Raw genomic sequence first — 13,735 nt, forward strand, 5'->3', positions numbered from 1 at the left:
TCCCCATACTTCCTCATTCCAAAGAAATCAGGGGACTTACGTCCCATCCTCGATCTCAGACAACTCAACAAGTTCATCGTCAAGGAGAAATTCAAGATGATATCCCTAAAAGCAATATTACCGCTGATTCAACGCAATGCATGGATGTGCAGCATCGATCTCAAGGATGCGTACACTCACATTCTGATGCACCCCTCTTCATGGCAGTACCTATCTTTCCAAGCCCAGAATGGCCACTATCAATACAAGGTACTACCATTTGGCCTCTCGACAGCGCCCAGAGTCTTCACCAAATGCATGGCAGTAGTGGTGGCACACCTTCGTCAACGGGGAATCATAATCTTCCCCTACCTAGACGACTGGTTACTGATCGCATCCGACCCAACAACCTTACATCGAAATCTCTCACACACAATCTCCTGCCTCGAAAATCTCAGGCTCCTCATCAATTACAAAAAATCCCAATTTCAAGCAACACAGACGTTACAATTTCTAGGCGTAATCCTAGACACTATCAAACACAAAGTGTTCCTTCCTCCGGAAAGAAGAACCTTGATGAGGGACATATTTCGAAAATTACAAAGAACAACCAGACCCACAGCCCGGCAAGTCCTAGTCGCATTGGGCCACATGGCGGCGTCCATACACGCCATTGCAAATACACGTCTCCAAATGCGTCACATCCAATGGCAACTCCGTCGTCAATGGAAACAACACTCACAACCATTGTCTTGGAAAATAGACATGAACACGACAATGATCAATCAACTCCAATGGTGGCTTCAACGCCACACACTGACAAGAGGAGCATCGTTTGCCTTCCTTCCCCACAATGCGGTGCTCACGACAGATGCCTCCAGGAAGGGTTGGGGTGCCCACTTGGACCATTTCCAGACTCAAGGACTCTGGTCAAGAGTAGAGCAGACGTTTCAGATCAATCTCCTGGAACTGAGAGCTATACGTTACGCGCTACGCACCTTCCTACCATACCTACGAGGGCACAGACTCATGGTTTATACCGACAACCAAGTAGCAATGTTTTACATAAACAAACAAGGGGGCACAGGCTCCTGGCCACTATGCAAAGAAGCAATTCTAATCTGGGAATGGGCGTGCAAGCACTCGATTCACCTCCAAGCCACGTACATTCCAGGAATAGCCAATACTCAAGCAGACAGACTCAGTCGAGTCTTTCACCCACACGAATGGGAACTTCATCAGGAAGTAGCGGACTCCATTTTCCGACAATGGGGACGCCCCTCCATAGACCTCTTTGCGACCGAACACAATAGGAAAGTTCCAGAATTTTGCTCCGTATGGCCCAGTCGACACCGACAAATGCAGGACGCCTTTCTCCTTCCATGGACACAGCCACTAATGTACGCTTTTCCTCCAATTCCTCTGATCACATGTACGCTTCAAAAGTGCATACTGGACTCAGCACAACTAATTCTCATAGCACCAGCGTGGCCAACACTGGTACACACATCTACTGCACATGTCTATCGAAACGCCAATTCGTCTACCACCATGAGTAGACCTACTCTCACAGAGCGGAGGCACACTACTCCATCCGCTCCACAATTCTCTACATCTCACTGCGTGGAGACTGAACGGATCTTATTATCTGAACAGGGCATATCCGTAACGGTCCAAGACGTCATCCTAGCGTCACGGAGAGACTCTACAAGACGGAATTACCACTTCAAATGGCAAAGATTTGCTCTCTGGTGCACGGCGGAACGCCTGGATCCCTTATCTTGTTCTCCTTCCAGGCTTTTAGACTACCTATATACACTATATTCCTCAGGACTAGCCACTACGTCGGTAAGGGTTCACCTCAGTGCCATCGCTGCAAGACACAGGTTATATAATGGACGATCCATATTGTTGCATCCAGCGATATCCAGATTTTTAAAAGGTCTTATGCATTTACGTCCACCAGTTACTAAACCACCTATACAATGGGACTTGAACATTGTATTAGAACAACTAATGAAACCACCGTTTGAACCATTGCATACGGCTCATCCAAAATACCTGACCTGGAAGGTGGTGTTTTTGATAGCCATCACCTCGGCACGGCGTGTAAGTGAACTACAAGCTCTAGTACATTACTCACCGTATCTACAATTCTATCCGCATAAGGTGGTCTTACGCCCACACCCCACCTTCCTACCCAAGGTGGTGACTCCGTTCCATCTCAATCAATCCATAGACTTACCTACTTTCTTTCCAGAACCACATGCTTCAGAGAGAGAAAGATTACTACACACTCTAGACTGTAAACGTGCACTTGCTCTCTACACTTTACAGACTCAATCTATTAGCCGTCCTTCCCAGTTATTTCTCTCCTTTAACCCGAACGCACCAGGGAAGCCAATTACAAAACGAACCATAGCGAGCTGGATCGCTCAATGTATTCAATTCTGTCATACTAAACAGCATTCGACTTTATCTACAAGACCGAAAGCGCACCAAACACGAGCTGTTGCTACCTCTACAGCATACCTATCCAATGTACCCCTCTTAGATATTTGTAGATCGGCTACATGGGCATCTCTTCATACCTTTGCAGCCCACTACTGCCTAGATCAGCATACATCAGATGACACAAGACTGGGACACTCAGTCTTACAAACGTCAGTGACAAGAAACACGGAAGTCGACTGACACACATCTGCATCACGATACTAACAATATAACAATTCACGTGATGCATGGCTTTGGACTCTCATTACAGCAGGGCTAATTCAGCCTGCTATCGACGGGAAAAAGCAAGTTTGCTTACCGTAAACGGTGTTTCCATAGATAGCAGGATGAATTAGTCATGCTGACCCACCCACCTCCCTGTCAGCCGACTACTTGTGCTCACGCTTGCTTTATTACAGACTGAGGAGAGTCGTTATTCCGGCGCGGGAACCCACGCGCAGCCTCAGAGCACAGCTCTGACATCACTTTGGGAAGCTCTGCATACTGTGCCTGACGGACAGGTCTCATTACAGCATGGCTAATTCATCCTGCTATCTACGGAAACACCGTTTACGGTAAGCAAACTTGCTTTTCTCCTTCCCGCGCATCACTTCCTGTTCCGGGTCAGGGGGGGGGGCGGGAGGAAGAAAAGGGCAGCCGCGGATGCCACAGCTTTTTTTTTTTTTTTTTTGCACTGCTGCCGTTCCCGCTGGGCTTGAACGTGCTGATAGCCCGGCGGCAACGGCAGCAGGGAAGAAAGAGCAGCGGGAGAGACCGGGAGCACGCGAACCGCTGGGGGAGGTCAGATGGGTCTTTTGGGGCGGGCTGCCGGCAGCGGCTCTTTTATTTTTATCGGGGGGGCGGCGGCTTAATGCAGCTCTTTTCATTTTACCGGGGCAGCGGCTGAGCGCGGATCTCTTAATTTTACCGGGGCAGTGCCGCCCCCGGGAAGCTGGCGCCCTAGGCGACCGCCTAGTTCGCCTAGTGCTTCCGCCGGCCCTGCTCCTGCCTTAGTTACTGAACAGGGGGGGTAGAGTGCCGGAGGATGAAGTGTATGGAGGCAAGAGAGGAGCGTTGCATACCACTCAGTCCCCATTCTGTATCTTCCTTCCTTGCGCTCAGATGGACCTGTGCGCTCCCCCAAGCTGTGCTCCTCCTTACCCCCAGTGGTGTCCCAGCCTGTCCTAAAATGGGGGTAGCCAGTTGGGAAGGGTAAGCACTGCAGGGGGAGGAGGTGGGGAAGAGGAAGGGAGCGCCAACGTCAAGCCTTGCTCATTGCGCAATGTTATCCAGCATAGGTCCTGAGGGAACCTACCATAGGGACAGGACATAAGACACTGAGGCCCACTAAAGAGTCTGAAATAGATAATGGAAAGATGTAGGATCTAAACAGGAAAGAATAATGTACTTGATGGGTACTTGAGCTGGCTGTCAGGATATAAAGAATGTCAGAGGACAATAATTTCGTTGCACAGGCCCCTGTCTTTGGAATTCATTACCATTGTCAATTAAATCTATAGGAGACTTTCCATCCTTCTGGAAAAAGTGCAAAGCCTGGCTATTTGAAAAAAAATGCTTTAACTGACTTGAACCATGTTTACATCTTGTTAGTTTGACATTTGTGATTTGTCTTAGATGTATTAGGTTTTTCATGTAAACTATTTTGTAGCCTGTTAGGGAGAGGGAGTGAATAAATTGGAAAGAAAAAATAAAAACAACACAAACATGTTTCCCAACACCTGTTTACACTTAGAACAAGTTAATGTAAAAATGTTTGGCTAAATATAAAGAGCACATTCAGCGCACTACTCTAACCACTAGGCTCCAGTGTTCAAGTCCCACTGCTGCTGCTTGAGACCTTGGCCAAGTCACTTTACCCTCCGTTGCCTCAGGTACTTAGGGCCTCAATCACTAATCTGCAATAGGCCATTTACTGTGCGAAATATAGTGTTTTTTTCAAATATCTTGTGTTATCTAAGTCCCGGTACTATGCATATTTAAATGAGCTCATTAGCATGCAAATCTGGGGGCCGAATTTTTCAGTGAAGGGGCGGGGTTGGGGGGGTTGGAGGTGGGGCTTCTCTATTGTATAGAAAATGCTATTTTTTCCTTTAACAACTATGGGTGGAGGGGGGTGAGAGAGGGTTTTCGACAGTTGATGGGCAGGGGTGTTGTTCTCAGGGCCAAGTGGTCCCTTTAAGCAAAGGTCGCCCCACAGTCCCGGGGCCGCCATCACATGTTGTGAAGAGGTGCTTTCACTGCTGTGGTATTTTTTTTCCTGCAGGAAAATACTACAGGCTGCAGTATTTTACCCCCGAGGGAAAAATAGTGCAGGATTCATAAATCTGTAGAGTCATTTACTGTAGCTTTGTGACTCCTGCAGTATTTTCCCCTTGGAGAAGAAATACCGCAGCTTGGTAAATGACCTCCTTAGATTATAAGCCTGCTGGGGATAAGGAAATATCTGCAGTATCTAAATGCAATCTGTTTTGAAGTGCCAAAAAGTGGAATATACATCTAAATAAAATATATGCCCATTCTCAATTATCACAATATGGCCCAGTTGCCACAGTGACATGTTAACTTTTAAACTTTATTGTACGACTGCATTCGTTTACAATTGTAAGACTTGCGATTAATAAAGGAATGAATAAACTAAACTAGACTCAGTGTTGGCAAGATCTTGAATTTCCCCCAGAACGAGCAATATTACACAATAATTATTCTAAAAGCCTTTTCTCCTGAACTCAGTAAATTGAAAACATTTATGTGAAGTGATATATTTTAATCAGAGAAATTGATTTCCAACCTTCAATATGATCGTTGACTTGGCAACTGAGAAGCCATTTTCCAGGGGTTTGGGGCACCATCACAGCTTCAACAAATGTTGCAGGGAAGAGGTTAATAGTGTCAACACGGTGGTTTCTTTCTAATAAAACCTGTCCATGAAAATAAGCCGAATGTATATCAACTTCATTTCCCATGCCAAAGAGATGCCAGTAAACTTTCTTTTGACTGTACATGTATAGACCAGGGAGATTTCCGTACATGTATCCATTGATCGCTGAAAGAAAAATATATGTTGACAGAATGGTGATGATGATTGATTATTCAACTCTATGATTATAAGAAGAATTTGAAAGTAGAATCTGTTATAATAATACTCAGTTTTTGTCTTTCCAGAAAATGTGCAAGGCTGCTGTACCAGTAATAGCCATAAGGAGTCAGTATCATCAATGTTTTCATTCCATAGAGGGAGGGGTGCAGAAGAAAGGGCAGAGGGGATGGAAATGAGATGGGTAGAAATGGAGGGAGAGACAAAGGGGCACAGATCAGGAAATAGAGAAGACAAAGGGGCAGAAGAATATGGGCATAGGGAAGAAGATTGGGGAAAGAGGGCAGAGCCGGTGCAAGAGTGTTTGACACCCTAGGCAACCCTTCCATCATGCATCCCCCTCTCCAACTTACCTATTGGCGGCAGCTCCAGTACAGTGCTTGATCCTGCCAGCAGCAGTGGCTCCAGCAAAGTGCTCCCTTCTTAGATCTAGCACAGCACTACTTTTTGCCTCATCACACTGGCAGGATTTTGCCACCCCCCCAAAGTTTTGGCACTCTAGGTGACTGCCTAGTTTGACTAATGGAAGCACCGGCCCTGGGGGAGGGTCAAAGTGGGCAGAAGAGAACAGAGGCACAGGGAATGGGTATGGGGAAATGACAGAGGGAAGCCTAGAAGTAGAGACACAGAGAAGGAGAGTCGCAGGAAGCGGGGGGGAGGGAGAGCATGGAGTGAAGGGGGTAAGAGGGCAAGGTACCTCTGATGGGGCAAGAAGGATAGGAGAAAGTGGCATTGATAGAGGAGGGGAGAGGAGAAGGTACCACTAATGGGGCAAGGAGGGAAGGGGAAAGTACCACTGTTGGGGCTAAAGGGGGAGATACCACTAATTTAGGAAGTGGGGGCATGGTGGTGGGGGGAGGGTGGGAGTTACCACTGACAGGGCAAGAGGAAGGTGCCATCCTGTTTTACACATGAACAGCCTTATGTAACTTTTTCCAGATTCTTTGGTGAAAATCTTTGGTGAAAGAATAAGTAAAAATCCTGAATTTCAAGAAGCGCTGTCAGAATAAAGGCACTGCATTTCAGGGCAAATCTTTTGGGGGTGTAGGAGGCACCTCTGCTGTCGTAAAAGAATAGAGACATTAGAGTTGATTGTTACTAAGGTTTCCACTGCAGTGAGCAGAGGTGTGCCTTGTCTGCTAATTAATCTTACAGTGCATTTGGTTGCTCTCCTGGAACTCTTCATTATCCTTGTCAACTTCGGAGGGGTCAGAGCAGTACATCTTAATGTTGTCATCCAGGTACCAGCTGAGATTTTCATCCATCACAGAAAGCATTATAATAAACTGTTTTTCATCTTTCCCCCTTAAGGCACCTGAGAGATAAGGAAACAGAAAAATATGTGTGCATATACTGGAGACATGGGAGCAGATACAAAAGGGGGTTGAAAGAGCCCAAGATTGAAACTTGTGAGCAGCAGTGCAAATCGTCAAGACTGTTGAGCCATTTCACATCCAAGCATGAGGTAAGTAAAAGTGAGAAATACGGCCCTCTTTAGATAAAAAATATATTTTTTTAAGATGATTGAATTCCGAATGTATATGTTTAGACGCGTGAGCAGACAGCAGCCAGGGTTGAAGCCTTGACGACTGGCACTGTTGCTCACCAGTTTCAAACTTGTGCTAATTCAGCCCCTTTACTCGCCAGATAAAGAAATTGTTCTTTGAAGATTTTAGCTGCAGAAGTGTTTGTGACCAGACTTTGCAGCCATCCAGTAATTAGGAACGTTAGCCCAGTTGCTAATCAACTGCTGAAAGTGCTTATGTGTTGGCCCAGACAGACTAACCTGTGCTATTCCATTCAAGTACAATGTCACTGGTTTTCTTTAATTTACTCTGAGAAGTAAGCAGGGGCATAGCCACGGGTGGCCCTTAGGGGGCCTGGCCCCATCGCTTTTGGCTCAGGCCCCCACCACTGAAGTAAAAAATAAAACTGTCCCACTCCCAGCTCCGCCGGGTATGTGGCCAGTTGTCCACCTAGCTGCCTTGTTTTTTCCCCATCCATTGTGTAATGGATACGGGGTATGTGAGCCCTTAGTGCTGTGATGAAGTTGACGCAGCCTCAAGAGCGTGCCCCCAAGGCCTACGCCAGCAGCTGGTGAATGCACCCTGTAGCGAAACGGTCTGGAGTTTCACCTTTACCAGCTGCTTCCTCCGCAGGATGAGCCCTTGGATTCTGATGGCTGGCAGGACTTGGATGGGTCCCTAAGCAGAGGTGGTCGCTAGAGTCCAGAGAGGTACCAGAGACAAGACAACAGCAGGCTTACGAATGGTCAGAGGAGAGCCAAGGTCAGCACAGGCAGCAAGCAAGAATAGTCCGGTCCAGGCTAGAGGTCAGCTCCAGGCGGCAGGCAATGCGGACAGGTCACGGCAAGAGGTCTGGTCTGGAGCAGCAAGCTGAGGGGAACATGGACACCCAGGAGACACTGATGACAGGAACAAGGAAGTCAGATGAGATGAGGCTGGACTGGCAAAGTTGGACTAGGCAAGGCTGGAAGACCAGGTCTGGACGAAGCAAGGCTGGAAGAGGAGAGGCAACTCACACTACACGACCGTGTAATCAACCTGTTGCTGAGGCATTGGTTCATTGAGTAGCTGGGGTTTAAATACCCTCCGCGTGATGTCATCTGTGAGCGCTGGCCATGGATGTTCCTGCCACGGGGTTTTAAGATTATGTGCACACTGTGCACGCGCCTATGGGGATCCTGGTGGCAGCATGGTGGCAGCGTTCCTGCTGCCATGAAGAGGACTCCGGCATCAGTGGTTCCTGGGGGTGAGTGCCCTGGCTTGCGGGGACATCCCATGAGATGGCCAACGTAACACACTGTGGATCTCCATGGGGCAGGTGTGACCCTCACTCACTCCTGCTCCTCCAATGTCGTTTCTCAAAATAGTTACAGCCTCGGCAGCATTTTCAAATTTTTGCCAAAATGGTGTTGGCCGACTATAAGGCTGGCACTGTTTTGAGAAAAGGCACTGGCAGTGCAGGAGCGACTGGGGATTGCTCCTGCCCCCTGAAGTCCTGCGGCAGATGGGATAAAAGGCATGGGCAGGGGCAGATGAGGTAAGAAGCGGAGGTGCGGGCAGGGGGATGCTGGTCATAGTGCCCACCCATATTAAGCTTGGGCCCCCACCAAAAATAATTCAGGTCTGACTACACTACTGCAAGTAAATGTGAACACCATAGCTGATCTATTTATTATTATTGAACCAAAGTCTGCATGAGGAAGAAACTGCAGATACCTGGGAATGTAGCGTGTAAGAAAACAGACAAGAAGAATAAAGCAAGAAGCCAATGCAGTGTAATGCTGTCCTCATACTATGAAGGGGCTCATACTCAGGACTGTCTTTCTCTCTGACCTCCCTGATACAGTCCTCCGTTGGGGGGCCGTAAGGTAAACCTCCAAAGTCCAAGGTCTTAAATGTATTCTAATCTTCTAAGTGCCAGAAAACAGGACTCCGAGATGGTGTTCTGCTGTAAGCTTCATTGATTTACTTGTTAAATGGTAATTATTTGGCACGGGGTACATTTTCTTCTTGTCACATCCATAGAAACATAGAAATGACGGCAGAAAAGGACCAAATGAGCCACGCAGTCTGCCCAGCAAGCTTATGCCAGTATCTAATGCACTGTACAGGTAGCCTTCATGCTTATCAGTTTGCCAGACCAGGGGCGGATTCCAGGAAAAGATCGGCCCAGGGATTTTCGGTAAAACCGGCCCAGGAGATACCCCATGGTTTGCCGAGCGCTGCTCTGTCACGGCCGCGCTCGGCAGAACACGTGATCAGAGCGACCGGCCCACTGGGGGATGCCCGATCCCCCGATAGGCCAATCCGCCCCTGTACCAGACCATAAAAGTCAGGGCCCTCAGATGCTGTTTGAATCCAATTTCCCTTAACCCTTGCCATGAAAGCAGGGAGCAATGTTGGAGTTACATCAAAAGTATCAGGCTTAGTGATCAAGGGTAGTAAGCACCGTATCAGCAAGTTACCCCCATGTTTATTTGTTCCTCAAACCATAAAAGTTGGGGCCCTCATTGGTTGTTTTCCAAATCCAAATCCAATTCCCCTTTTCCCACTGCTGTTGAAGCAGAGAGCAATGATGGAGTAGCAGTAAGCCTTGGTACAGTTATTTGTTAAGGGTAGCAACTGCCACACCAGCAAGTTACCCCCTGTCACCCCCATGAACTTTTTTCTTCATTTCCATCCTTTAGGGATCCACAGTGTTTATCTCAAGCCCTTTTGAATTCTTTCACTATTTTTGTCTTCTCCACCTTTTTCAAAAGGGCATTCCAGGCATTCACCACCCTCTCCATGAAGAAATAGTTCCTGAAATTGGATCTGAATCATTCTTCTTGGAGTTTCATTTCATGATCTCTAGTTCTATTGATTTCTTTCCAATGGAAAAGGTTTGTCGATTGTGCATCACTAAAGCCTTTCAGGTATCTGAAGGTCTGTATCATATCTCCCCTGCACCTCCTCTCTTCCAGGGAATACATATTCAGTGTTACACTGGCGGCCTCGAAAGGCCTTGCATTCTGTTACACTGGGGGGTGTTTTCGTGTGCCCTTGGGCCTCAGCCCAACCCCAGACGGATCCAGGACCGAACTGAGGGTTGACGGCGTGTTCCAGCATGGCAGACGGTCTTACCCTCTGCCAGGCCTCAAGCTCCCAAGACCAACAACAAAATGTTCGAAGTTGAATGGTCCTCCGACCATTCCAAGCCCTTTCGGACCTGCCGCTTGGATCGGCATGGAGCAGCAGGCCTGGCCTGAGGATGAGGGCAGATGGGCCTTGACATGAAGACATGATACCAAGTTTGATGCAACAGCATCACAGACGAGACGGTTGAAGACATGACACCAGGGCTGTTGAAGACATGACACCAAGGTTGAGGCGGACGGCATCAGAGACGAGGGCTGGAACAAGACATGACACCAAGGTAGTTGAAGACATGACACCAAGGCTGATGCGAAGACATCACAGACCAGAGTCGATGCAAAGGCATCCCGGACCAGGGTCGATGCGACGACATCAGATACATGACGAGGAACTTGACAAAGTCCTGCCGAGACGAGAAATTGGGCGGAAAGACATTGGCACTGTCCCTCAGGGTGCCCTACTCAGCCCACCTTCACGGGCGGACCCAATGGGCTGGTCGCGGACCACCCTGTTCCACTGCACGCCCTACACAGCCCGAGGAGGCTGGTCACGGACCACGCGGAGAGCGGGACAAGCGCAGGGAAGAGTCCAGCTGAGGCAGAACTTCAACGACGGAGCCATAAGTCATCTGGAGCTCCGCAAAGGCTGGCAGGGCATGACGGCTCAGGAGCACAGGAACGAATTCCACCTGCAGGCCACTCCACGCTCGGGAAAGACGTCATCTGAGGGAGCCGGGCCTGACAGGACCAGAAGGCTCAGGAGCGCTGAAGTGAACACCAAGGGCAGGACACCAAGGAACCTGGGACATCAGGAAGCGGAAGATCAAGACGAGACACCAGGACACCTAGACGGGGACCTCAGGCACAAAAACTTGACATGAAGACGAAACGATGAGGAGCTCCACGAAGAAGATCTGACGGAGCTCTGGCAGGCAGGAGCCTCCAGAGTGAAGTAACTCTGATGCAAGGCAAGGAACAATGACGAGACCAGCCCTTTTATAGGACTGAACAAGAAATCAGCCCATTGGTGGGGCCCAACACATTTCCTGTGGCTGGCCCTTTAAATATTGAAGAGAGGCACGGCCGCACGCCTAGGAAGAAGGAAGCAGGAAGCTGGCTGTGCAGGACCGTGGACAGCGGCCTGCACAGCGTCATAATTCTGCTTTACATCCATTATTGTGGGTCAGGGGGGTTGCCGTGGATGCAAACTGTACTTTTACATCTAGCCTGGTGACAATCATGGGTCAGTGTGTCATGCATGTGAGAACCATCTGTCAGGTGTGTCCCGACAGAAAAAAGGTTGAGAACCACTGGTCTAGTGGTACATAAGGTTCAGGCATGCCTGTAGCAGCAGTCTTGAAAAGAACATGTGGTTTTTGTTGTAACATCAGCAAATTTTCTGTGTAGTAGAAGCTTGCCCTGAGACCATTTGCTATTCTCTTCAGTCACATGTTGATGTCCTGTGTGCCTAAAGACAAGATTTTCTTCCATTTTGTTCATAAAGTGCTTATCATAACTGAGCGAAGCCAAATTTCTTTAAAAAAGATACACTGTAGACCCTACATACCATGCCTCAATATAACGTAAAATTGCTTATATTGTGGTCAAAGGCTGGCTCCCAGTTTCACAGCTTTCAAATTTGATAGATATTCTGCATCAATTAGCCAGATAAATGGCAGTGGCTGAATATTTGGCTGCATTTAGCAGCCTCCACTTATCTGGATAAGTGAGCTAAATAAAAGAGAGAAAGATCTAGGTATGCTTTTCTACAGCGGGGTTATAAGGGTGTCTTCAGGGGGTTCACTGTGGATCAGACTAGTTGGTGGCAGTGAAGACACAAAAAGATAATTACACTGAGATTGCACTAATCAGACGTAGAAATAGCCAAGGCTATTGAAATACTAAAGGTTAACCAGTACGTTAAACGTCAGCATTGAGTTTCATTTCTGTCTTCTGGGCTCACAAATAATCATATGACTTATTAGAATATGTAAGATAAAATAAGAATTGTAATCAATTTGAAACACTAACCCTTTGGTATGTAAATTTAGGGGCAGTGATGTATTTAACTGACCGTAATGGCTTGAGAGCTCTGAGCTGGGGTTACTCTGCATTGTTTGTTAAGTTGCACTGCTCCTTATTAAAAGACATTTTATAATAAAAATTAAAAATTTTTCTCTTACTGGCTGTTGGTATTCAGTGTTATTAGCGCCCTCTACAGGGTCATAATGCTTAAGTCACATAAGCTGTCAGAGTTGTAGGACTCACTCAAGCTTGAATTTGATCTGTGCTTTCACTTCTTCCTCTTGCTCATGTTTTTTTTGTTAACTCAGACTCAGTTACTTGAGGCATTAACTAGGTAGAGGCTACCACTACACTTACTCCATCATTGCAGTTTTGCCCCTCTGTTACTGATAATGTGTACTCGTGGGCTTACCATAGATGCTGTAGAGACTGCTTTCATACCTCCAGATCCTGCATAGTCATGAAGTTAGCTGGGCCATGGGAAGGGGCTGGAGGGATCTGTACTCTTACTTGATGAGGGCTCCCTATGCTATTTTAGATTGCTGGAATGGTGGGAAGAGGTGATGTGGGAGCCCATTGTGGGTAAAGGCCACTCTTACCAAGTGAAGCCTGGAAAGTGGCTCCAAGAGGAACACTTCAGTACACATCTGTCCTACCAGCTTGTGGGCCAAAGAATGAGATAATACGATGCTGCACAGCAGCGGTTCAGTGCATGCCTTCCTTTCCATCCAAATAGCAGGGTGCTATTCTCATGACTGAAAGGGTTTCTGGTGGCATGGTGTGGGAAGCAAGCAAGATCCCTCAGCTTTTGCTGGCCATGCTGTAGTCACATGATGTGCCATGGGAGTGGCCTGCCCGTATCCTGCTGTCTGAGACCCTGATGCTGCAGCATCATATCAAGTGGCCTGTGCCAGTGAGGCACCAAGCTGGGGAGCAGTAGGAGTTGGGGAAGATGGTTCAGGATTATACTGGCTGAAGAGCTATACTAGGAAGCTCTGGGGCTGAGCCTCCTCCTCTCCTCCTCCTCCATTTGATCGGTCTGCCTTCCTCTGAAAGTTGTGCAGGATACAGTGAAATGTCTAGACTGCTGACAGCATGCCTGATCTGGTCCTGTAAAGCTGCCAGGGTGCACTTCTTCCTATGGTACTAAGTCACCATTGATGACACCATTTCCTTGTGACGTCACTGCGGGTCAGCGGTCTGACACCAAAGCACGCAGGTGGCAATTCATAGGCATGCCGACGTGCACAGCGAGGGAACCAGTGTGAAAAACTGCTGTGTACTGCGAACCTGGAGGCTCTCCTGCATTTACCACACCAACTAATCCTGCTGGGAAGAGAAAGAAGATCTGAGGTCGTATGCTGGTCACTCTGTGAAGGAGGCTGCAATCATTACCACTGCTGAGGGAATGCAGATTGGATTGTTTCAGATTATCGCCCATAGTACAAAACATCTGAGAGCAG

At 47.8% G+C, this 13,735-nt stretch overlaps 1 protein-coding gene across 2 annotated transcripts in view; it reads right to left on the minus strand.

Moving 5' to 3' along the window:
* Positions 1 to 13,735, minus strand: part of CP (ceruloplasmin) — a 151,617-nt gene that overhangs the window by 102,825 nt on the left and 35,057 nt on the right. For both annotated transcript variants that reach the window (XM_029616513.1, XM_029616512.1), the window contains exons 4-5: positions 6,741 to 6,902; positions 5,282 to 5,536 (exon numbers count right to left, since the gene is read on the minus strand). In XM_029616513.1, the coding sequence (XP_029472373.1) occupies positions 5,282 to 5,536; positions 6,741 to 6,902 (417 nt within the window). The remainder of the gene's footprint in view (positions 1 to 5,281; positions 5,537 to 6,740; positions 6,903 to 13,735) is intronic.

This window comes from Rhinatrema bivittatum, chromosome 9 (assembly GCF_901001135.1).
Source record: "Rhinatrema bivittatum chromosome 9, aRhiBiv1.1, whole genome shotgun sequence".
Lineage (NCBI taxonomy): Eukaryota > Metazoa > Chordata > Amphibia > Gymnophiona > Rhinatrematidae > Rhinatrema > Rhinatrema bivittatum.